The 13,628-nt window shown below is 38.2% G+C and overlaps 1 protein-coding gene across 6 annotated transcripts in view; it reads right to left on the bottom strand.

Moving 5' to 3' along the window:
* Window positions 1-13,628, bottom strand: part of MID2 (midline 2) — a 149,897-nt gene that overhangs the window by 27,733 nt on the left and 108,536 nt on the right. For all 6 annotated transcript variants that reach the window (XM_053917085.1, XM_045188497.3, XM_024551606.3 and 3 more), the window contains one exon: window positions 6,623-6,771. In XM_053917085.1, the coding sequence (XP_053773060.1) occupies window positions 6,623-6,771 (149 nt within the window). The remainder of the gene's footprint in view (window positions 1-6,622; window positions 6,772-13,628) is intronic.

Genomic DNA, 13,628 nt, shown 5'->3' with positions numbered 1-13,628 from the left:
GAAAAATAACGGGATTAAGCAAAAATAAAAATATAAAAAGACTCATAGACCCAGACAATAGCACAGTGATTACCAGAGGGGAAGGAGGGTAGAGGGAAGTAATGGAGGATATAGGGGGAATAAATGGTGACAGAAGGAGATTTGACTTCAGGTGGTGAACACAAAACATACAGTTGATGTGTTACAGAATTGTACACCTGAAACCTATGTCATTTTATTAATCAATATCTCCCCAATAAATACAATAAAAATTTAAATTAAAAATAAAATGAAATTGAAAAATAGTAGTATAGGATGTTATTTAGCAACATAAAAATTATGCTAATAGAAACACCTAAGACAGCTAAAATTGCTTGGCCTTGTTGCAAACATGTAGACTATAGTGCTAGATCTACTAGGTTTGAATCCTGCATCCACTTACTAGTTGGGTGACGTTAGGCAAGTTACACAACCTCTCTGAGGTTCATTCTTTCATTTGTAAAATGGGGATAAGAACAGTATGTATCTCATAATGTTTTTCAGGACTGTTTAATATTTATAAAGGCTTATAATAATGCCCAGCAACAAGTAAATATTCAATAGTATTATTGCTGAAGAGCAGAAATTGGGGTGAGAAGGAGACAGGTATTTCTTCCAAAATGAATATTAGTAATATTGGACTTTTTAACTGCACACATATTGCTTTAATATAAATAGCTTTTAAATATTTAAGAATAAATCAGAAGGAAGTGGAAAGTCTTTCAAGAAGTTTACTCTGAGGGGAAGAAGAGGAATAGGGCAATAGCTACAAAAATAGGGAAGTAGAGAAAAACTGTAGATTATTATTATTATTATTATTATTATTATTATTGATAAGAGAGACATGAATGAGTTTAAAAGTAGATGTGAGGCTAACCAGAGTTGGGGGGGAAATGAAACGGGGGTGGAAAAAAAGAAAGCATGTAACCAAAGCAAAAATGAAAGAAAATCTCTCCCATGATAACCCAAAGGAAGGTGAAATGATGGATGTGGTTGTAGGTATGCCCAGCAGTTTAGTATGAGAAGTTGGACTTTATCATTTCATACATACCAATATCTACACAAAATAGAAGGTATAGTCATTTGCTGAATCTTAGCTGGAAGTTGGTAGGGTTGCAATTTTGAGATCAGTATGGAAAATTTGAAATAGACATTATAGAAACAAGGAAAAAAAGAAAGATGAAAAAAATCCCATTTCTTCATGCAGCAACAAGAAAAACAAAATAAATGGGAATAAACCTAACTGAGGAGGTAAAAGACCTGTACTCAAAACACTACACAACACTGAAGAAAGAAATTAAGGAAGACACAAATGAAAGCATATACAGTGTTCATGGACTAGAAGAATTAACATCATCAAAATGTCCATACTACCCAAAGCAATTTATAGATTCAATGCAAGCCCTATTAAAGTACCAATGACATATTTCACAAATATAGAACAAACACCTCAAAAATTTATGTGGAACCATAAATGACCCCAAATGGCTGCAGCAATTTTGAGAAAGAAGAACAAAGTAGGAGGGATCACAATACCTGATATCAAGCTGTATTATAAGGCCACTGTAATCAAAACAGTCTGGTACTGGCATAAGAACGGACATATAGACCAATGGAACAGAAAAGAGAGCCAAGAAACAAACCCAAGTCTTTATGGTCAGTTAATATTTGACAAAGGGGGCAGCAGCATAAAATGGAGTAAAAATAGCCTCTTCAACAAATGGTGTTGGGACATCTGGACAGCTACATGCATAAAAATGAAACTTGATCACCAACTTACACCATACACGAAAATAAACTCAAGGTGGATAAAAGACTTAAATATAAGTTATGACACCATTAAAGTCCTTCAGGAAAACATAGGCAGTAAAATCTCAGATATTCCATGGAGCAATATTTTCACTGATATGTCCCCTAAAGCAAGATACATAAAGAAAGAATAAACACATGGGATCTCATCAAAATTAAAAGCTTCTGCATGGCTAAAGAACACAGCATTAAAATGAAAAGAGAACCAAGCATATGGGAAAACATATTTGCCAATGATACCTCAGACAAGGATTTGATCTCCAAGAATATTTAAAGAACTCACACAACTCCACTCTAGGAAGACAAAAAAAAAATTAAAAACTGAGCAAAGGACTTGAACAGACACTTCTCCAAGGAGGACATACAAAGGGTCCAGAGACATATGTATGAAAAGATGCTCAGCATCACTAGCCATCAGAGAGATGCAAATTAAAACCACAATGAGATACCACTTCACACCAGTGAGAATGGCCATCATAAACAAATCAACAAACAACAAGTGTTGGAGAGAATGTGTATAAAAGGGAACCCTAGTGCACTCTTGGTAGGAATGCAGACTGGTGCAGCCACTGTGGTAAACAGTATGGAATTTCCTCAGAAAGCTAAAAATGGAACTGCCTTTTGACCTAGCAATTCCACTGCTAAGATTATATACCCTAAGAACCCTGAAACACCAATCCAAAAGAACCTATGCACCCCAATGTTCATAGCAGCACAATTTACAATAGCCAAGTGCTGGAAGCAACCTACATGCCCATCAGTAAATGAATGGGTGAAAAAACTATGCTATATTTACACAATGGAATACTACCCAGCAGAAAGAAAGAAGGAGCTCCTGCCCTTTGCAACAGCATGGATGGAACTGGAGAGCATTATGTTAAGTGAAATAAGCCAGAGTCTCATGGGAAAGACAAATACCATATGATCTCACCTTTAACTGGAACATAATCAACAGAAGAAAAAAGCAAAAAAATATAACCAGAGACATTGAAGTTAAGAACAATCTAACAATAGCCAGGGGGAAGTGGAGAGGGGACAGTGAGGAGAGGGGATTATAGAAACTACTATAAAGGACAAATGGACAAAATCAAGGGGGAGGGTGGAGGTGTTGGAGGGAAGTGGGTTCGGATGGGGTGGGATGGAGGGATGGGGAGAAAAGGCATGCAACTGTAATTGAATAACAATAAAAATTAAAATAAAAAGAACAAACTGTCAGTAACCAGAAGGGAGGTGAAAGGGGATAATGGGGGGAAAGGATGAAGAATTTTCAGGAACAACAATAAAGGACACATGTACAAAACCACCAGGGGGGGGAATCAGGGGAGGGAGGTGGGGATGGCTGGGGTTGGAGGGGAGAGGTGGAGGGAAAGGCAAACAACTGTACTTGAACAACAATAAAATTAACAAAATTAAAAAGAAAGCAACACGGAACAATTTCAGGTCAGTACCGAGGGCGCAGGTGAGATTAGAGGCCATGAATTTGTCATGTAGTAGTATCAATCTCTTAGGTTATGTGCTTTTCTTTTTTTTTTTAAAGTATATTTTACTGATTATGCTATTACAGTCGTCCCAATTTTCCTCTTTGCCCCCCTCCACCTGGTATCCACCTTCCCTCGAGCAATCCCCCTCTTAGTTTATGTCCATGGCTCATGATATAAGTTCTTTGGCTTCTCCATTTCCTATACTATTCTTAACATCCCCCTATCTATTTTGTACCTACCAATTATGCTTGTTAATCCGTGTACATTTTCCCTCATTCTCCCTCTTCCCTCTCCCTGCTCTCTGCTAATAACCCTCCTTGTGCTCTCCATTTCTATGATTCTGTTCCTGTTCTAGTTGTTTGCTTAGTTTATTTTTGATTTTGTTTTAGGTTAAGTTGTTGATAGTTGTGAGTTTATTGTCATTTTACTCTTCATAGTTTTGATCTTCTTTTTCTTAAATAATTCCCTTTAACATTTCATATAATAATGGTTTGGTGATGATGAACTCTTTTATTTTTTTCTTGTCTGGGAAGCTCTTTATTTTCCCTTTGATTCTAAATGATCTTTGCTGGGTAGAGCAATCTTGGCTGCAGGTCCCTGCTTTTCATGACTTTGAATATTTCTTGCCAATCCCTTCTTGTAAAGTTTCTTTTGAGAAATCAGCTGACAGTCTTACAGGAACTCCTTTTTAGGTAACTCTCTACTTTCCTCTTGTTGCTTTTAAGATTTTATCTTTAACATTTGGCATTTTAATTATGATGTGTCTTGGTGTAGTTCTCTTTGGGTCCAACTTGTTTGGGACTCTCTGTGCTTTCTGGACTTGTATATCTATTTCCTTTACCAAATTAGGGAAGTTTTCTTTCATTATTTTTTCAAATGAGTTTTCAATCCCTATGATTTGGATGTTTGCATGTTTGGAGATGTCACACAGACTTCTTGTTCTGTCCTCATTTTTTGAACTGGTTTTTACAGCCAGAAGTTATGAGGCTTTATTTTTCCAGTGCTGGAACCCAGGCTGCACAGTCTGGCCTGGGGCTGGGATTGCTTGCTCCCCAGGTGTCCCTCCCAGTTTTTTTCTGTCACAAGAGAATGTGGGACCACCTGTTCTGCTAGCCGCCACTGCTGCCTCACTGCCATTGCCTTGCCACTGCCACACCATGTCCCCTCTGCCTCAGCTCCTCAGCTCTGCCCTTCCTATCCACTGGATAAATACTGTTTCTTTAAATGCTTGGTTGTTGAAGCAAGCAAAATATAACCAGAGACATTGATATTAAGAACAAACTAACAGGAACTAGAAGGGAGGGGAGAGGGAAATACCAAGGAAAGGGTCATAAATGAACATGTATGAAGGACCCATGAACAAAGCCAAAGGGGGGTAGGATTGAGGGTGGGAGGTGGGGGTGGGTAGGGTGGGGGAAAGTGGGGGTAGCAGGGAGCAGGGAGAGGGAAAGGAAAATGGAGACAACTGTATTCAAACATCAATAAAAAAAAAGAGGGAAATTCATGGGTTAAAATAAGACCATAGATAACTCAAAGTAAATGAGACACATGTTAAAAATTTAATTTACATATCGTAAAACATATGAGAGCAGCCGTTTGATTCATAATAAAGGCCATGCCTTTTGTTTCTTTTTGTTTTCCTTAAGAACAATTGTTCCCATTAGCGGGTTAATGTTGCTGTAGTCAGAAATCACTGTGTGATATTAGGGGTGATGGGAAACTGAGTGTGAGTCCAACTTCTGCCATCTATTCACTTCTGTCACATTCAAAAAGACATCTCTGTTCATTTTAGCTTGCTTTCACCCACATGAGATTTATCAGGAGAATAAAGTAACAAAATTAAAAGCTTTTAAGGTATTGAAATGTTACACATAAGTGTTATTCAGAATATTGTCCTATTTTTTCTAGAAATGACATTGTCTTAACTTCCAAGTTAATGTTAGTTTTCTTGCTTTTGTCTGAGTTTATCTTTTCCCAACATCAATTTTAGATATTTTCAGTGCATATAGAATTCCACTTTGATAGTTTTTTGTTTGTTTCAGTGCCTTAAATAACTCTTTCTGCTTCCATGGTTTCTTTTCAGCACCATAATCAAACTTCTTGTTCCAGTGGCTCCCATGCAGGTGGAGGTGCTCATGGAGACACTGCACAGGGTCTTCTGCCTCCCAGCCTCTGTCCAAACAGAGACATCTCCCTGTTCATGCCTTCCCCCAATCTGGTACAGTCCATTTACCCAAATAAACCTCTTAAAGCATAAATAAATAAATAAATAAATAAATAAATAAATAAATAAATAAATCCTTGGTTGTCGAACTTCCATACAGTTCAATGTTCTGGCAGTTTTGGTTGTTTTTAGTTTTGAAGTTAGTTGTGATCCTTCTTACGGTTGCACGAGGAGGCACAGCATGTCTACCTATGCCTCCATCTTGACCAGAAGAGGTTATGTGATTTTCTCCAACAGGACTCTGCAACTCAAATATAGGCGTGAAACAGATGGGAATATCTGGGTTGGACTATTATTAAGCTGGTGTGATAAAAAGACAGTGGGGCAAAGGAACTGGGGATATGGAAAAGAGTAGATGAAGTGAGAAATCACAGACCCTAAATAGGCCAAAGAAATTAGTGACGAAAGTCATGAAAACAGTCAGTAGCTGGTAGGTAGGAGTCAGAATTTAGAGGTCCCAATGAATCTGAAGAATAGATGTACTGAAAGAAAATCAGGCAGCTTAAGTACAGAAGTTGTAGTTTGAAAGTGGAATGTTGTAATTTATGATTTATGTGTAATTATGAGTGACAGTGAGGTTTAGCATGTGGACCATGGATGTGGGTGAATGAAGTGGAACAGAAGTGAGGGTCACTGGAGGAGGACATGGCAAGGAGCCAGGAGACTACATGGCTAGATTATTAGATGAGTAAGCCATGTGAATACTGGTAACATCACCAAGAATGAGGGTAGAAGCAGTAGAAAAGAATACTGTGAATCTGGAGCCAAAGTCTTCAGTGAATGACAGAGATATAAGGAGGTCAAATCTAGCCTAATGGACTCCTATAGCCCCTTGAAGCCTTAGTGAATATACTGAACAATATTTCACTTTAGATCTCAGATTCTTTGCAAATGAAGAACTAGTAGGCTGCAAAGACAGAAAAGGGTTCCAGAAATCCACAGGGCGATCAATCACTGAGACTTAATAATGAACTATCTGGTAAACTCTTCAAGTGGCAGCTGCTAAATACATGCCTGAACAGAATTAAGTGATTTTAAGCTAGTCCCTTTTCATAAGTGCAGGCATGTCAAAAGAATATAAGGAGCTCACCTCTCAGCAATATTTTTTGCAGACTGGAGAAACCGTGCTTGGTCATTTTCTTTCAAGATATGCTCAGCTTGGTTGATAAGGACTGTTGATCGTTCAAGACACTGGCGGCAATTAGCAACCTGCTGTGCCAACTTTCTGAGTTTCATAACCTTAAAGGAATTAGCAACAGAGAAATAAGACAAAACATCCAGTGCTTAATTAAAAACAATAAAACAACATGAAGGAGATCTGCTGCAGTGATTCTAAAATTAAGGCCTATTAATATTAATATCCAGCCACTCACTGTACCAACCACTCACCTTCTCACTCTATTCTCTATGTCTGTCATACCAAACCCTCCTCCTACCTACAGCCCACTTACTTATTCTGCACCAGGGTCATATGTTCCAGGTTGTCTACTTCCTCTTTTTATTGATAACATTACTTTTCTGGTCATAAAAGCAATGCATGATCATATAGAAAATGTAAAAAATAAAAAGTATAAAAAGAAACACTACAGCCAAGGGATCACCATTATTTACATTTCATTGTCAACCTATTTTCACATACATGTTTAATAAAAAGCATCTCTTCTTTTTTTATTGTTGTTCAACTACAGTTGTCTCCATTTTGACCCCACCAAGACCTCCACACCACCCAACTCCACCTCCCACCCTTGAACGTGCCCCCTTTGGCTTTGTCCATGTGTCCTTTATACATGTTCTTTGATGGCCATTCCCCTATTATCCCTCTCCCTGCTTGTTGGGAACCGCCCTGCCTGGTTTCAGAGGCTGTAACCCCTCATGGTTAAGGCTGAGTCAGAGTTGGGACCATAAGCCATTAAGGAGACAAAGCTTATCTCCCTGGCAGAAGTGCCACTTCTGCCCACTTCACCCTGCTTGGCCCTGAGCTTGGCCAGTTAGCCAATGACGGGTAAGAATCCTCAAGGGAGGATCAACCTAAGACAGGCTCTGTTCACGGAAGAGGCCAGCAGGGAAGGACTCGGGGGGCTGTGGAAAAAGGGGGGGTGATGGACCCTCGCCCCTCGGCTTTGAAATAGCCTGAGTCCTCATTCTGTCTGCAAGAAGTCTCCTAATCTCTTGGCTGCCTTACTTCCCTTGCCTGACTTAAGCCTGAAGCAATAACAGAGGGCAGTGCAGTCCTGTGCTGGGAGGGGCAGATTCCCTGGGGAATCAGGCCTGAAAAATACATACATTCCTGTGAAACCTACTTGATTTGTACCCTCAGTTTAAGAGATAAGGGTCCAGACCTGGGATGAATCTGGCGCCTAAAGTTTTATGGCCCTCTAACTAATTGGCTGTAACTCAGAATAAGCCCTCAGAGTTCTCTGTAAATCTTGTATTGCTTAACCCTTACTGGCTGACAATGATTGATGAGCTTTACCCGTATTCCTATGCGAATGAACCTAATAAAAGCCCCTGGAGAGAGAGTCTCGGGGCCCTTCTCCCCTTGAGAGAAGCTGCCACCTTTCCTCCCCAAGCAGATCATGTCTTGGTAGTCTTTCTTCATCCGTGGCGGACCGGGGGGCTGCGTTAAAGCCCCCCGACACCTGCTCTTCTCTGGTTAATGTCAGTTTGTTCTTAAATTCAAAATCTCTGGTTATATTTTGCTTGCTTGCTTGTTTTGTTAATTAGGTTGAACTTATAGATAAGATCATAGGGTATTTCTCTTTCACCACCTTGCTTATTTCACTTAGTATAATGCTTTCCAGTTCCATCCCTGCTATTGCGAAGAGTAGTACTTCCTTTTCTTTCTTTCTGCTGCGCAGTATTCTATTGATCCACTCATTTACTGATGGGCACTTAGGTTGCTTCCAGCACTTGGCTATTGTAAATTGTGCTGCTATGACCATTGGGGTGAATAGGTTCTTTTGGATGGGTGTTTCAGGGTTCTTAGGGTATAATCCCATAGGTGGCATTGCTGGGTGAAAAGGCAGTTCCATTTTCAGTTTTCTGAAAAAATTTCATACAGATTTCAACACTGGCTGCACCAGTCTGCATTCCCACCAACAGCACACTAGGGTTCCCTGTTATGCACATCCTCTCCAACACTTGTTTGTTCATTTGGTTATGATGTCCATTCTCATCAGCATGAAGTGGTATCTCATTGTGGTTTTAATTGGCATTTCTCTGATGGTTTGTGAGGCTGGGCATCCTTTCATGTGTCTGGGCCCTCTGTATGTCTGTTCAGGTCCTTTACCCATTTTTCAATTGGATTGTTTCTCTTCCTGGAGTGGAGTCATGTGAGTTCTTTATATATTTTGGAGATCAAACCATTGTCTGAGGTATCATTGGCAAATATGTTTCCCCATATGGTTGGGTCTCTTTTCACTTTAATGCTGTTTTATTTAGCCATGCAGACACTTTATATTTTTATGAGATCCCATTTGTTTATTCTTTCCTTTTATCCACCTTGAATTTATTTTTGTGTATGGTGTAATTTGGTGATTGAGTTTCATTTTTATGCATGTAGCTGTCCAGATCTCCCAACACCATTTGTTGAAGAGGATATTTTTACTCCATTTTATGCTGCTGCCTGCTTAATCAAATATTGATTGACCAGAGAGACTTGGGTGTATTTCTGGGGTCTCTACTCTGTTCCATTGGTCTATGTGTCTGTTCTTATGCCAGTACAATACTGTTTTGATTACAGTGTCCTTGTTTGATATAAAATATTTTGATCCCTCCTACTTTCTTCTTCTTTCTTAGAATTGCTGTGGCTATTCAGGGTCATTTATGGTTCCATATAAATTTTTGAAATATTTGTTCTATATCTATGAGATATGTCACTGGTATTTCAATAGGGTTTGCATTGAATCTATAAATTGCTTTGTGTAGTATGGACATTTTGATGATGTGAACTCTTCCAATTCATGAGCATGATACATGCTTCCATTTGTATCTTCCTTAATTTCTTTCTTCAGTATTGTGTAGTTTTTTGAGTATAGGTTTTTTACCTCCTTGGTAAGGTTTATTCCTAGGTACTTTATTTTTCTTGTTGCTACAGCAAATGGTATTTTTTCCCCAATTTCTGATTCTGATCTTTCATTGCTGGGGTATAAAAATCCTTTGATTTCTGAATATTGACTTTGAACCCTGCTGTTTCTCCAGATTTGCTTATTAGGTCAAGTAGTTTTTTGGTGGAGTCCATAGGATTTTCCATGTACACTATCATATCATCTGCACACAGTGACAGTTTTATTTCCTCCTTTCTGATTTGGATGCCTTTTATTTCTCTTTCTCATCTGATCATGGTGGCTAGGACTTCCAATACTGTATTGAGTACAAGTGGTGAAAGTGGACATCCTTGTCTTGATCCTGATCTTATGGGAAAACTTTTAATTTTTTTCCCATTGAGTATGATGTTGGCTATAGGTTTCTCATATATGGCCTTTATCATGTTGAAGAATGTTTCCTCTACTCCCTCTTTGCTGAGTGTTTTTATCATAAATTGGTGCTGTACTTTATCAAATGCTTTTTCCGCACCTATTGATATAATTATGTGATTTTTGTCTTTCCTTTTGTTCATGTGATGTATTATGTTTATTGATCTGTGAATGTTGTACCATCCTTGCATCAATGGGATGAGTCCCACTTGATCGTGGTGAGTGATCTATCTAATGTATTGCTGGATGTGGTCTGCCAATATTTTGTTTAGGATTTTAGCATCTATGAGATCAATGACATTGGCCTGTAGTTTTATTTCTTTGTTTTGTCTTTATCTATTTTTGGAATTAGGATGATGCTGACTTCAGAAAAAGAGTTTGGGAGTCTTCCATCTTCTTGGACTTTTTGGAATAGTCTGAGAAGGATAGGGCTTAGCTCTTCCTTAAAAGTTTAGTAAAACTCTGAAATCATCAGGTCCAGGGATTTTGTGTGCCAGGATGTTTTTGATTACTGCTTCAATTTCATCAACAGTTATTTGTGTGTTCATGCTTTCTGCTTCCTCTTCGATCAGTTATGGAAAATTATATTTTTCTTGAAATTTGTTCATTTCATCCCAGTTTTCAAATTTCTTGCCATATAGTTGTTTGTAGTAATTTCTTACAATCCTTTTTATATCTGTGATATCATTTGTAATCTCTGCTCTTCAATTTATGATTTTATTTGGGTCCTCTCTTTTTTTTCTTGATGAGGCTGCTTAAAAGCTTGTTGATTTTGTTTATCTTTTCAAAGAACCAGCTCCTGGATTTATTGAATTTTTGGATTGTTGTTTTAGAATCTATGTCATTTAATCCTGCTGTGATCTCAGTTATTTCTTTCCTTCTACTTGTTCTGGGCTTTGTTTGTTATTGTTCCTCCAGTTCTTGTAGATGTAGAGTTAGGTTGTTTATTTGAAATGTTTCTGTATTTTTTTAAGGTAGGCCTGTGTCGCTATGAACTTCCCTCTCAGGACTGCCTTTGCTGTGCCCCATAAGTTTTGGACTGTTGTGTGTTCATTTGCATTTGTTTCCAGAAACTTTTTTATTTCTTCCTTGATCTCATTATTAACCCATTCATTGTTTAATAGCATGCTATTAAATCTCCATGAATTTGAATGTTTTTGAATATTTTCCTTGAAGTTGGTTTCTAGTTTCAGTCCCTTTTGGTCTGAGAAACGCTCACTCTAATTTGAATTTTCTTGGATTTGTTGAGATTGGTCTTGTGTCCTATCATGTGGTCTATCTTTGAAAATGTTCCATGTGCACATGAAAAGAATGGTACTTTGCTTCTTTGGGATGAAAGGTTCTATTTATACCTGTTAAGTCCATAGTGGAGATAGAAATAAGGAAAAAATGAGTACATGGAAAAACAATAATCAATGATGGCTTTTTTTCCCCAACCCAACCCTGATTTTGCAGTGGGGATACTTTGACGTAGCAAGTGTCCCCAAATTGGAAAGGTATTCAGATACTGGACAGTCCAAGTTCAGAAATATCTACTAAGACATGTAGATATTGATCTAGGACATTGTTCAATGCCACAATATCCTCATTGATATTTTGTTTGGAAGATCTATCCATTTTTGACAGTGGGGTATTAAAACCCCCTACTATAAGTGTGTTGCTGTCTACATCTTCCAAGGTTTTCTTTATATATTTAGGTGTTCCTATACTGGATGCATATATGTTTACATTATTTATGTCATCTTTATGGATTCTTCCCTTCAGTATTATGAACTGTCCTTCTGTGCCTCTTTTTATGGCTTGTTTTGAAGTCCATTTTGTCTGATATAAGTATTGCTACTCCAGCTTTTTTTTTCCTGTCTATTTGCTTGGAATATTTTTTTTTCCCACTCTTCAGTTTCAGTCTGTGTATTTTTTTCTGAGATGGTCTCTTGTAGGCTGCATATGTGCAGGTCATGTTTTCTTATCCATTCAGCTACCCTATGACTTTTGATTGGAGCCTTTAATCCATTAACATTTAAGGCTACTATTCATAGGTACTTATTCATTTTCCCCCCTTTGTACCTGTATTCCTCTCTCTCACTCTTCCTTTCTCTTCTTATAGCAGTCCCTTTAGCATATCTTGCAGTGCTGGTTTGGTGGAGGTGTATTCTTTCAGCTTTCTTCTGTCTGGGAAACTCTTTATTTCACCTTCCATTTTAATTGAGAGCCTCATTGGGTAGAGTAGTCTTGGTTGCAAGGTTTTGCTTTTCATTACCTAGAATACTTTTTGCCATTCTCTCCTGGCCTGAAGTGTGTCTGTTGAGAAATAGCTGCTAGCCTTATCAGAGCTCCCTTGTATGTTACTTCTGGTTTCTCCTGTGCTGCTTTTAAGATTCTCTCTTTGTCTTTAAAACTTGGCATTTTAATTATGAAGTTTCTTGGAGTAGGCCTCATTGGGTTCATCTTAATTGGGACCCACTATGCTTCCTGAACTTGCATGGCTTTTCCCTTCTCCAGGTTTGGAAAGTTTTCTGTCATTATTTTTTCAAACAGGGTTTGTATCCCTTGTTCCTTTTCTTCTCCTTCTGGCATTCCTATTATTCAAATGTTGTTGTGTTTTATGTTGTCTTGGAGTTCCCTTAAGCTGTCTTCATATTTTTTTTTAGTCTTTTTTCCTGTAGGTGCTCAACCTGGCTGTTTCTTTTCACCTTGTCTTCCAGGTCACTAATTCAGTCCTCTGCTTCATGCAGCCTGCTTGTAATTCCTTCTATTGTGTTTTTTTTTTTTTAATTTCAGAAGTTGTATTCTTCATTTCTTCCTTGTTCTTGTTAATAGTTTCTATTTCCTTTTTCATACTATTTTAGTTCTCACTCAGTTTCTTGTATTTGTCTCTGAGTTCCTTGAGTATTCTTATAACCATTCTTTTGAATTCTGTATCTGATAGTTGGTTATCTCCATTTCATTTAGTTCTTTTAGTGGGGAGTGTTCCATTCCTTTTGATTGCCAGTTCTTTCTTTGTCCCCCCATTTTAGGTGACTCTTTTGCTTCTGTGCTTCCTGATGTTCTGCTTTGCTGTCTTTGTAGGGTGAACTTCTGTGGTAGCAGTTCTGTGGGATTCAGTAGTGTGGCCTCTTTGATCTCCTTGTCAAATGCAGATGTTCTAGGGTTGCCCTTTCTTCTGTTTGTGTGAGCTCTCTTAGTGCACTTGGTTTTTACCTGTTGGTGGTTCCTTTGTTATTGGGTTTTCTCCTCCAGCAAGTTTACTGATGTTGACAACTCCCATCTTATCTTGTATGTGGTCAGTGGCAGGGCGAAGGCATAATGAAATTAAGACAGTGGGAGAGTATTCTATGGTATTTAAAGCACCAAGAAGTAGAGAACAGATAGGAGATCCTTTGGAAAAGTATAGTGATAACCGTGATATTTCACCCAATTAGCCACTTGTTATAAAATCTCAAAAATAGATAAAAGTCTTATTAGAGGGGAGAAGGAATGTGAGCTATATCCAGAAAACTGAGCATTTGTGTGAAGGTAGATGGTGAGATATAGTGAGAGTAAAGGATAGAAACTAGGCATAGCCTGTGAGAAAATAGGGTTAACCACCACAGTAATAAAGCTCAGGAAGAGAGTGAAATGGGC

Source organism: Desmodus rotundus, chromosome X, assembly GCF_022682495.2.
Source record: "Desmodus rotundus isolate HL8 chromosome X, HLdesRot8A.1, whole genome shotgun sequence".
NCBI classification, from domain to species: Eukaryota; Metazoa; Chordata; class Mammalia; order Chiroptera; family Phyllostomidae; genus Desmodus; species Desmodus rotundus.
Note: the sequence above shows the minus strand (reverse complement) of the source record. Positions and strands in the feature narration are given on the sequence as shown.